The sequence below is a fragment of the Carassius carassius genome, chromosome 4 (genome assembly GCF_963082965.1).
Source record: "Carassius carassius chromosome 4, fCarCar2.1, whole genome shotgun sequence".
Classification (NCBI taxonomy): Eukaryota; Metazoa; Chordata; class Actinopteri; order Cypriniformes; family Cyprinidae; genus Carassius; species Carassius carassius.
This window is the reverse complement of record NC_081758.1, coordinates 34,977,504-34,990,426: the sequence shown is the minus strand read 5'-3', so window position 1 is coordinate 34,990,426 and position 12,923 is coordinate 34,977,504. Positions and strand designations below refer to the sequence as shown.

At 33.2% G+C, this 12,923-nt stretch overlaps 1 protein-coding gene across 1 annotated transcript in view; it reads left to right on the top strand.

Moving 5' to 3' along the window:
- Nucleotides 1-12,923, top strand: part of LOC132135819 (protein unc-13 homolog B-like) — a 48,583-nt gene that overhangs the window by 22,694 nt on the left and 12,966 nt on the right. The window contains exons 4-9 of the mRNA XM_059547204.1: nucleotides 8,065-8,182; nucleotides 9,072-9,195; nucleotides 9,475-9,548; nucleotides 10,178-10,235; nucleotides 11,176-11,211; nucleotides 12,682-12,886. Of these exons, the coding sequence (XP_059403187.1) occupies nucleotides 8,065-8,182; nucleotides 9,072-9,195; nucleotides 9,475-9,548; nucleotides 10,178-10,235; nucleotides 11,176-11,211; nucleotides 12,682-12,886 (615 nt within the window). The remainder of the gene's footprint in view (nucleotides 1-8,064; nucleotides 8,183-9,071; nucleotides 9,196-9,474; nucleotides 9,549-10,177; nucleotides 10,236-11,175; nucleotides 11,212-12,681; nucleotides 12,887-12,923) is intronic.

Below are 12,923 nucleotides of genomic sequence, written 5' to 3'. Positions count from 1 at the left end.
TTTCAAGTTTTATTTCTTCTGTTAAAAAAGCTAATTTGTTCAGTCTTCACCAGAGATGGAAGGGTTACTTATTGGTTTTTCAGTATTGTCTGTAATCTAGTCTAAAAAGTGTTGAAAGTAACACAATTTGTAGACATTATTAGAGATTACTTTACACATTTAATTTGAGTGACAATGATGAGAGAAGGGTTCATTTCAGTCTGTTCCTGTACAAAGCTCTTGAAGCCTGAATCTCATGTATATTGTTGCATACTTTTTTTTGAAGATTAAAAACCTCAATCCCCATTCATAGTAATTTCATTGAAAATAGTGAATTTAGAAAATACTGAAAATTTTGACAATTTGAAGAAATTTTATGTGAAATTGTCAGTAGTTTGATTATATTATGTTAACTATTGTTAAATGATGAGGTTTCATGTGTATTTTATATATACCGACCCAAGTATAGTATCATTAAGTTTAATACTTTTTTTCATGACACATGCAGTAAATTGATCAAAAGTGACAGTAAAAGACAATTATAACTTCAAACACAATAACATTTTGTTTTTCAAAAGATATTTCAAATAATTGCTCTTTTTTTTGAACATTGTATTCATTAAAGAATCTTGTAAAAATTTATCACAACATGTTCTACTAACCTTTGACATCCCGAAACTGCCAAAACAATATCATCCACTCTGTCTGGCTTTTTTGGTGCGAAAGCCTGGAATCAAAAACAATGTGCCTTTTACAGCTTTGAGTCAGTGTTGTATAATTATAGGGATAGTGTGTGTCAGGATTCCTGGCCAGTGGCTCAGCTTTGTGTGCATGTTTTATTCAGACAGAGATCATCTGGGGCTGGATTATTGTCCTGCTGCTTAGCACTCACGAATGATCGGCAGGTTAACCTGTTAACTGTCACCCCGTCCCGAATACGGGATGCCTACATTGACTATACTATATTCAGTGTTGGGAAGGTTACTTTGGAAATGTAATAGGTTACAGATTACAAGTTACCCTGTTTAAAATGTAATAGTAGTGTAACTTTTTCAATTACTTTATTAAAGTAATGTAACTAATTACTTTTGAGTACTTTTTGATTACTTTTGTAAATTTGTGAAAATTAAAGAATAATAAATAAAAGCATATACATCAACTTAAATACAGTTATCTAATAAGCATGTGACGTATTCTGTGTAATAAAATCCTAAACATTGGTGTTTCTTTTAAACTGCTGTCTCTTTGTATATGATGATAGTTTTCTCAAAATAAGTAAAATGCACATGAAGTGACACAGAGCAGTTCTAGAAATTATGTTTATGTGCTCGTGCTCCTATATTGAGGCGGCAGAGGTTGAAAACACTGCGAGCTTCAGCAGGCCTATGTGTAGAAAATGAAACCATGTCTTTGCCATTAATTTACAGGAGGGGCGGACTGGGAAAAAAATTCAGACTGAAATTCAAACTCATACAAACAAATTCATGGACAAAACTATTTTTTATTTATTTTAAATCTTTAATTTGGGGACATGCAAAATAATTAAAAGTTCTCTCCTGAACTGCACCTTCACTTCCATTTTTCTCTTCAGTTTCTTTATTTTGCCCTGTTATGCATCTCTCTCATGACTTTAATACTCAAGATTGAACAAAACTATACTTTACAATACAATACTCTCTACAATACTACAATATCTTTATAGAAAAATCCTATATATAATCCATATTTGTCCCTTACAAAAATTAACCATGCTTTTATTAGCCTATATAAAAGTAAAATAACCTTGAGTCATTTTTTTTTTTTTTTTGCAAATGGATTTGTATTTATTTTTAAATAAATACATTTGTAAAATAATTTTACATTTTTGGTTATCACAGTTAAACAATAGTAACCATTTTCTCTGGATTTATAGTTAAATATTAAAACGTTAATTTTCGTAAGGGTTGTGTTGTTGTCTGTCGTAGCTCCCCCTAAACCTATAAAAAAAATCTGAATTTTTTTCAGCTAAATTACTACTGTATCATTACAACAGATAATAATGATGTCCTTTATATAGTATTTTGAGTAATGACTGATGAGCAACGTGCTGCTGCTTGATTAAATAAATAAAAAAACAAAGACAAAAAAGCATCTTTACAGATGAAACTGACCTGAAACCCTGAACAGTAATTCTGCTTCTCTGCTCCAGCAGTCCTCTCTCTCTCTCTCTCTCTCTCTCTCTCTCTCTCTCTCTCGCATTGATTACTCTGAGTCTGATCCAAACCGTTTGGCGGAGGCGCGGAGAGCGCGCGAGTCATGACTAACAATTCATGATTTATTAGAGATTTAATTATCAAATGGCGGATTCGCAAATTATCGCTTTAGTAGCTACATTCGGCAGGCAATTATACAATAATGATATTAATTTTCCCGGTTCTCCCGGTGTCCAGTCCGCGCCTGATTTCCACAGACACGCAGAATGTGGAAGTCATATATGGCATTTTGGGGGCTTAATATTCACAGACACTAGTCCATGTCATGTTTTGATTCAAGTGTACTGACCTACTTTTGATTTAGTCATCCAAAATGTAGCATATTCCGTCCGCGTTAGGCATTCCGTTTTTATGACTGGATTCTACGAACCAGACTGTATTTCCGCATCCCGGAAATTATTAGGGCGTATGTCTCAGAATAGTCAGTGCAATTTGGGAAAGAAATCAGTTAAATCTGTATTTGGATATGTGTAAATATTCAAATGTAATCCCCTTTGTAATCGTTAAAAATTTCATAAGTAACTGTAATTTAATTACTCATTTTTTCGTAGTAACTGTAACTAATTACAGTTACAATAATTGTGTAATTAAATTACGTAACGCCGTTACATGTAACTAGTTACTCCCCAACACTGACTATATTACAATCAAATCTAATCTAATCTTGACAAACTATATATCGTTGGAAAGGTCTAAGACTCCCAAATATATATTTTACCAATATTTTTTGTTAAAAATTATGTAGGAAAAGTAATAGATTAATTTATGACAAGAGTGTACCCTCAGAAATCTACATTACAAAAGGAGTTTTGACCTTTGTTTAAAAAAAAAACGTCCTCGTTGCCTTTTTTTCTATCACATTTTAGAAATCATCAGAAGTTATATATCACTTGAAAACATAAAATCTCAAAATTCATCCTTTAAAACCCATTTTAAAATCAGACATTGCATTACCATGTAAATGGCACATCAAAATCATGTTACAAAATGTTTTCAGTCATGAATTACAAAAATTTAGGTTTGTGTCATGCACATTCAAGTCTATCTTCAAAAACGTGAGTGACAGTTAAGGGGTTAAAGTCCACACATACACAACACACTTTCACTAAGGGATTGAAGCAGCATTGTGTGTAAACTGAAGTAAAGAAGGATGAAGAGAATGTATTATAGAAAGAAAGAGGTATTGATAGCGAGAAGCTAGGAGAAGGTTTCAGATGAGTAAATGTGAAAGGCCTGTTAGTGTGACACATTATGCAGGAAACTGTCACACTATCATATTTAGAGCGGACGCAGTATTCCCAGCTGTCATTTCCGTGTTTGTTGCTAGACTGTGCTGTTCAGCCATGAGTAGATGGCCAGTTTAAATATGCTTCCCAGATATGACAGGCAAAATTAATTTATCATCTGTCCAGGGAGAGGGGCGTCTCTAATAATAGATTAGGTTACAAGTTTTTATCCAGATCTCACACAAATACATAGTCACATAAGTTTTACAATATAATCTGCTATAAAATTCATGTTTTCCACTAGAGTCTATGTTAATATCTCATGCACAATTGGGAATTAAATTGCAATATTAAAATCAAACGGTCATGTAAACGTAAATGTCTCTCTCAAATGACATATAACAAAATATAATGATCTATTCTTTAGTTATTTCAGCAAAGCGCAGTGTCACATTTTAATTGAGTTGCTGCACAGAGGAGAACATGTTTTCCAGTTTGTTTTTGATTTGAGGTGTTGTTTGACCTGAGGTAATAACAGTATAATAAATCAGTCAATATGGACTCAAATCTGCCCTCACTTAAGAGGCTTACGTGCCCAAAATAGAGGCTTTGCTGTGACAGGTATTATGTACAGATCACAGCTGAAATGTTTTTTTTTTTCTATGATTATTGATTCACTGATATGGTTTGATAATGTAGAAGAACTGCTTTTTATGTTGCACATGTAACAAAAATAATTACATATTTATTAGTGACATGTTTAGGTCATAAGATAATGGAACAGCAAAACGAAACATTTTGGATTCAAATACAAATTCTTTCAGCCATCAAACACAGAAACATGAACATTATGTGAATGAAAAGTGTTTGTGTCACTGTCAGGGAAAATCCTGATCTCGTGGAGTGGGACAATACCATCTGACTACTTAATGCAAAGATTAGAATTACTAACAGCTGGGTTGTAGGTTATCATGGACAACAGTAGAATGGATAAATATTTCATTACATGTGTCATTTACGTCAATTTTTACGTCAAGATGGTTGAATTATGGAGCATTAATGGACAACCTATAAAATGAAAGAGAGAGCTATAAATAAGTGAGAGAGTGTGTTTGTATTCCCATGTTTGTGTGTTAGTAGAGTAAATGTACATTGCCAGGTGTATGTGTGTGAAAGAGATTGTTTTGGGAATAAAGAGGACGAGTGTTCAGCTTTTATCGGCTCTTTGAGAGGTTAAACTGTGCCACGTGCTGATCTTACATGGTAGGGATCAGACCAGTAAACAGACAAAACAAATTGATAGTGATAGACATAAAATGAGAGAGAGAGACAGACAATGAAACTATTTGCCAAACAAAACAAAAAAAAGTGGAGATGCTTTCTCAAATTGCTAACATTTAATCTTTTATAAAGGAATAATGGACAACGTTTTAAAGTGATTTTGTGTGAAGGTGTATACTACTGTTCAAAAGTTTGGACTCTTACTATTTAAAAAAAAAAGTGTCTTATGCTCAGCAATGCCTCAAACACAGCAAAAACAGAAATATTGTGAAATATTATTACAAATAAAACAACTAGTTTATTCCTGTGATCGCAAAGCTGAATATTCAGCAGCCTTTACTCTGGTCTTCAGTGTCACATGATCCTTCAGAAATCATTCTAATATGCTGATTCGAAACCCAAGAAACATTTCTTATTATTGTCAATATTGAAAATATCATTTGGACTCTATTTGAGTATTTTAGAAGTCTTTGAATTCAGTTTGAGAGATCTAGACATCTGTCATTCACTTTCTCTTTTGCACACACGATTTAGAACATTATATTTGTTTGCGTGATGGCATAATGAGTAGCTTGAGGTACATTCAGTCCGTTTTTGCCTCACCAATGTGTCTATAATGTCTATAGTAGGGTTAGATAATTTACTTTTTGAACTAACTTTTATATTGTAATCCTTTTTTACAAAGTAACATCCAATAGCGGGGGCTAACTGGGCTGTGTTAACTAGCAAATCCCTGACCCCTTGGGTTCAAGTCTTAAAAGGGAAGATTCACTACCACTAATCATTTTAAAGGTCCCATTTTTCGTGCTTTTTTGAAGCTTTAATTGTGTTTACAGTGTGCAATATAACGTGTTCATGTTTCGCGTGTAAAAAAACACCGTATTTTTCACACAATTCACCTATCTGCATACCGCTGTTTTCACTGTATAAAAGCAGGCTGATGTCTTCCTTGTTCTATAAAGTCCCTCCTTCAGAAATACGTAACGAGTTCTGATTGTCCCAGCGGTTCCCGTGTTGTGATTCGACAGCAGCTGAGCGCGCGCTGCCCTCCTGGAAACGCGATTGGGCTAATTTTGAGAAGCAAGTGGGCAGGATTTGTTTTGAAAACTGCTGGAGATGTACTTATAATCACTGACGAGATGCGCATGAAAATCCCATTAGATTTTTTTGCACAGCCCTAACATCTATTAAACAAAGCTAAACAGCGTTGCCCTTTGTGTAATAAGTTAAAGAAACTGTTAAACGCACCAACTTAATTAAAAACACTTACCGGTTGTGGTCCATGAACAACGCCTTCTCCAAACAAAGAGGGAACTGCGCCATCTTTCAAGAATAATCTTTGTGCTAATCCGGCATTAAACTGATTGAGATTGAGGAAGCTCGCTGTCATCAGCAAAATGTGCTGCACAGAGTTTTACATGTGGATTACAATTTTCGGGAACCGAGTTAAACATAAATTGTAACCATTGATCTCTAAGTGCAGCGTCCCTGGGAAGCCCAAACAAAGGTGATTGGATTCAGAGATGAAAATAACAGCATTTCGACGCAACTCTTCCTCTGCTCCGTCAGAGCGCAACAAGACCACGCCCCCCTTTTTGTGTATTGATGTGGGCAGAGGTTAGTCAAAAAACTGTTTTAGTGACGTCATTACTGCAGGAACTAGAGGGATGTAGTCCAAACGGGTCGTTTTTTGTAGGTGAATTCTGTTAAATAAAATATCTCGCTTGGCATTGAACATTGATATTTTTTATACTCTAACAACAACATTACACACTAACTAAAGTTTAAAACATGGGATCACGAAGAACGGAACCTTTATAGATCATGATCTCCATTTAAACACATGCAATCTTATTCCTAAGTGAGATGATTCCACTGTCTCTTAAATCTTTGAAATTACAATCACATCAGAATATTTAAACTTTTGCACAGCTGCTGATCCAGAGAGAGCTGTGCTCATCATGTAAGCTTTATGTTTGAAACAGCTTCACAGTAGGCTATATTCCTATGTTGCAAATATTAAATAATAATGAAAGTATTTGGATAAAAGTTTATAGTCTGGATATTGCTGCTATCAAAATGAGTAATTGACCTTTTGAGCTAATGTTATGGTTCAAATAAAGAAATTACTTATGTCACATTATGCCAGTAGGTGGTGACCAGAGACTGTTAAAATGTATTTGATGTCTGAATCATTCATTCAAGAGATTTGTTCAAAAACTCTGGACAAAACAAGTCTTCATTCATTTCAAAAGATTTTTTACATAATGAATTCATTTTCATTACCAAATATTTTAAAATACTCGTAAAATTTTAGACATTTGTAAATAGACTCAATTATAACATGAAATAAAACATTTTGTCAGAACATGAAGTAAATTAGCCTACATATTATTTTGTTTGGTTGTCTAATGTTTTGTTTTCAGAATTGTGGGAGAACTGTGATATCTGTTCTAAGAATCAATTACCCAAAGCTATAGCTTAAAAATTACATAATTTATCTGGCATTTAACTTTTACTATTAGTACTGTTTATAAAAATGTACAGGCTAGGATGTCAAATGTACAATCTGGCCCCCCTTTCTTTCTTTGATCTGTTCTTTTGATCCATGTGTTAACCCTAAAGCGTGGTCCAAAATAGTCTTTGAGTAAGTTGAATTATTTCATCCCTAAACAATGAAAATTTGGTCATTATTTACTCACCCTCATTTAGTTTCTAAGCCGAATTACTTTCTTTTTTTATATTAATAAGAATTATAATAATTATTATTATATTATAGGTAAAGTGAATGATGGGACTGATTGGGGGATAAAAGGATCATGTAAAGAATGACACACCAAAGAGTAAATAAATCAAAAGTTAAAATTTTTGGGTGAACTATACTTTTAATTCTGACATAAGCATAATTAAATATAAAGAACAAATACAATTCTATGCAAATTTATACAGATATGAAATCGTGTTTGTACATAGGGATGATCTACTGAAGCTTAAGTCTAATGTTATAAGAGACACAGTTAACGATACTGTTAGTCACCAATATACAAGAAAACCCAACCACAATATTTCATTCCAAAAATGTACCATTAATAATAAAAAAATTAAATTTTTATGATCTGTACAAAATATTTATGCCCCGTACATTTTCTCAATTCATCCACCATTGGTAAAGCTATTTTTAGACCCTTCCCTAAAGGACACTGATGAAGTGTCTTGAACTCACAGAGAGGTGTGGGTGAATTTGGAGATTTCAGAATTGGTGCATTTCATCATCATGTTTGATGATGGTCTGATCTCTATTTCTGTATTGCTATCTGTGGCCCAAGTGAGATTAATCGTCTGGACCTGGGTCTGGTTGTGGAGGTGTGGAATAAAGGGCTCATCTGGGACACTTTGATAGGAACAGCATGGATCCCACTTAACACCATACGCCAATCAGATGAGGTAAGTAGACACCACCAGTCAATCAGAATGGAGAGAATACGCCCTCAACAGTCACACATCTCAGCTGTCTATCTGGTGAGGCATGAAAGTGCCACTCCCACCTTGTTTCACACAAGAAGTTAAGAGCATCTGAGTCATGCCCGGAGCTGAGGTGGGTGGGGAATACAGTGCAGATGGTGAGAAAGATAAACAATGCCTGAATTGCTTTCAACTGGACAGTTCTGGAATAACCCCAGGGTGCCAGTCAAAGGCAGTCAATTAAAGGAATAATTCCCCCCCAAATTAAGATCTGCTGAAAATTCAAGATGTTGAAGATTTTATTTATTAAACCGATTTGGAGAAATTCAGCATTACATCACTGGCTAGTAGATCCTCTACAGTGAATGGGATGTTGTTTTGAATGAGAGCCCAAACAGCTGATAAAAACGTCACAATAATCCACAAGTAACCCTCATGATTCGTCGATTAATATCCTGTGAAGCAAGAAGCTTCATTAAGATGTTTATAACTTCAAGCCGCTGGCTAAAATATGAAAATCCATCTATAATATTTCTTTCTTCATTGAAAAAGTTGTATCATCTGAATCAAGAAAGAAAAATGCAGAGATCAAGCACTGTACAAATGAAAGCAGTTCAAAACTCTTCTAAAATCTGTCAGTGGATTTTGATGTGAGCAGACAACAAGGGATAGATTTTTCACTTGAGAAAGCATTATTATGGGTAATTGACTGGTATTCAGTGTTGGTGGCCACTCACATGTTCTGCAGAAAATATAAAAATGTGGTTGAATTTGTTAATATTGCCCTCATGAATTTATAAATGGAAAATTCACATAAAGTTCCTCTGGCATGGAGTCTTCCATGGTTCTCTCTCTCTCTCTCTCTCTTTAGGAGGGGCCTGGAGAATGGACCTCACTGGATTCTGAGGTTCTGATGAAGGAAGATGAGATATATGGCACTAAAAACCCCACTCCTCACCAAGTGCTGCTGGACACACGTTTTGAGCTCCCTTTCGGTAGTTCACATATAATAAAAACATATAGAATGTTCCTTATTTTATTTTAGTTTTAGATTTACTTTTTATCAGACCTCTTAGAACAGATTCTAAGCAGTTCCTTTAACTGCCATATAGACAGTGGCCACAAAAAGAAATTCATACAATTTTAAGTGACTTAAGTGTCCAGGTACTCTTTATGGCCACTGTATGATATGGAACAGTGGAAGCTGGAGTTTTATCTAAAGAGATCAGACTTTCCTTTCCCCTTATTTCTGTATTATTTGTTTGCTTGTGCAGATATCCCCGATGACGAGGCCCAGTACTGGACTAAAAAGCTGGAGCTCCTCAACTCTATGAGTATACATGATGAGGTACAGACTGTGTGTGTTTAGATGGAGAAGAGATGTGTGAATATACAGTGCAAGTAACACGTTAGTTTGATGGACCTGGGCAAGAGTTACTAATATTCAGATTCAGTGAGCGAATCAGTGTGTCAGTTTTATATTTGATAATTCTTTTTTTTTCATATCGACAAATGGAAATCTGTATAGGTTTTTTTTAAATAAATTTTCAGCTGTTGTCTGAAACCCTGAACCTTTCTTAAATTCATGAAAATATTAGTCATAAACTTCAGATTTGTATTTTCATGCAAAATGATTTTAGTTATGTTGAATTTGTATATTTTATCAGGTATTTGGTATTTGGTACTGCCTCCTCCTGTGAGCACTGAGCACTGCAAGGGCCTTACAGTTCTGCTGTCAAAAGACCATTAAGATGTGCTGTAAAACCAATGGAGGGGAAGAATAGAGCACATGAACATCACATCTGATTAGTTACAAATTATTCTTTATTGTTGTCTTTGCCAGTGTAAAATCTTGGGCTTTTTGTTTCACCTCATTTATGAAAATAAACAGGTATGAAATCTGATGTTGGTTGAAATACTTCGTGTATTATCATGAATTTTAACCATTTTATTAATTTCCCATCAATTTCTGAATAGTATTCACTGCAAGATGAAGCACAGAGAAGACAGCTGCCCTCAGTGCCCTCCCAGTGCTGTAAGTATTCTCTTTTCAGCTTTTACTGAAAAAAATAAAATAAATTAAATTACATGATGAGTCCCCTTAAAGCCAGAAGATGGCAGTAGTTTCTAGCTGTTGTGATGCATTTAACCCTGGTGATTATGGCATTCAGACTTCGATGTTCTGTTTGTTGTATTAATATTGCAATTGTCAAGATTTACTTTTGCTTAAAAGGTTAGCACACTCAACAAATGAGGATTCTGTCTTCAATTAATTTCATGTTAACTTAAACATTTATTAAAATCCGTCTTTACTTGGAACATAGAATATGATATAAGGGCAGAACTGCACTATGATAGTCAATATTTACTTTCATTGTTTGAAAAAAAAATTACAAACAAAATGGACGTGAATACTATGACATTTCTAACATTCTGTGTGAAATTTACTTTCTTGTTCCACTGAAAAGAATGTCATAGAGATTTGTAACAACTTGAATGTGAGTAAATAATTGCTGAATATTCATATTTGGGTGACCTACTCAACCGTGAAGTAATTTACTGAAATACTTGATAGAAATTTGTAATAAGAAATACAGAAGTAGATTAAATAATCAAGAAAGCAGAATTGCATGCAAACTCTCTGTGGGTAATGCAATTATATTTCGCATGAGTATTACTTAGAATAAGACTTTATTAGTTAATGTTAATGCATTGACTAACATATTAAAAGCTCATTGTTAGTGTTCAAATATTTTGTACAAGTAGTTAGTACAACTATTCATTCTTAGTTCATGTTAGCTCAAGTCTGTTGAACATATACATGAACAAATGCAAATTGTGGTTTTAATAATGTATTAGTAAATTAGTAAGACTAATTAAGTTCAGTAGTTAATCAATGTTATACAATGGAAGCTTACTGTAAAGTGTTACCATTTCATCTATCTTCTGCTGTTTAACTTTCTCCACACCACTAGGCAATTGGACATACTTTGGATGGAATGAACAGCAGAGTATGTAATTTATGTGTCTTGGAACTAATCATCATTTCACTGCTTTCTTTCTCTTTTTTTCTTTCTCTTACCATTTATTAATTTACATAGAAAGAAAGAGTGAATAAGTTTCTGTTGGAGGCACTTTTAATGGGAAATGTTATTTACATTGAAGGAGAAAGGAGAAATTCTTTCTCCTTTCCTATTTTGGTTATTCATCATTCCTTTGTTTATATATATATATACAGTACAGACCAAAAGTTTGGAAACATTATTATTTTTAATGTTTTTGAAAGAAGTTTCTTCTGCTCATCAAGCCTGCATTTATTTGATCAAAAATACAGAAAAAAATGTAATATTGTGATATATTATTACAATTTAAAATAATTGTTTTTAAATGTATTATACTTTAAATTATCATTTATTTCTGTGATGCAAAGCTGAATTTTTAGGATCATTATCACATGATCCTTCAGAAATCATTCTAATATGATGATTCATTATCAAAGTTGGAAACAGTTCTGCTACTTAATATTTTTTCAGAACATGTGATACTTTTTTAGGATACTTTGATGAATAAAAAGTAAAAAAAAAAAAAAAAAAGAAGCTATGTTTTTAAAATATAAATATTTTTTACTAACAATATACACTACTGGTCAGTAATTTGGGGTCAGTAATTTCTTTTTTCTTTCTTTTTTTTTTTTTAAATAAAATCAATACTTTTAATTCAGCAAGGATGTGTTAAATTGATAAAAAGAGATAGTAAAGAAAATATATTATTAGAATATATATTATTAGAATTTTTTATTTTTATTTTGAATAAATGCAGTTCTTTTTAACCTTTTATTCATCAAATATATTAGACAGCAGAACTGTTTCCAACAATCATAATAAATCAGAATATAAGAATGATTTCTAAATGATCACGTGATAGACTGGATGTTACATGTGACACTGAAGGCTGGTGTAATGATGCTGAAAATTCAGCTTTGCATCACAGGAATAATTTTTTTTTTTTTAAGTATATTCAAATAGAAAACTATTATATATAAGTTGTAATAATATTTCACAATATTACTGTTCAAATAAATGCAGGCTTGATGAACAGAAGAAACTTCTTTCAAAAACATTAAAAATAGTAATGTTTCCAAACTTTTGGTCTGTACTATATATATATTTGTTTTATCATGCATTTATTTGTTGTGAATGTGATTTGTATTTAGAAATGTGTAATTGGCAAATAACATCTCCATCATCTTTATTTATTTATTATTATTCTTTTTTAAAATTTTTAATCTCCTTTTAGTTTTTAAGCAGTGCTGTGACAGTCTTTTACAAGTAAAAATATTCCATATAGATTCTTTTTTAATATGAAGTAAAAAAAAAAAAAAGAAGAAGAATGGTCTTTCATTTAATTTAATTAATGTGAAGTTTTAGGTTAAGTCCTCCCTGACCACACTTTACTCAATTCTGGATTTTGTTGTGCTGTAGCTTTTGATGACCATGACAGGGATAGTGATTACCGCAGTGAGACAAACAGCAGGCCTCCACGATACCACACCACAGCTCAACCCAATTCCTCTGCACATCAGTACCCCATTGGCCGGAGATTACAGAATCAGGCAATATCAAAAGAGTCTAGGACAGACTCTATCCAGAGCTATGACTTGGATTATAGAGAAGGAAGGGAACAGAGGTATGTTTGAACACTTGATTAAACAAACACATGTAAA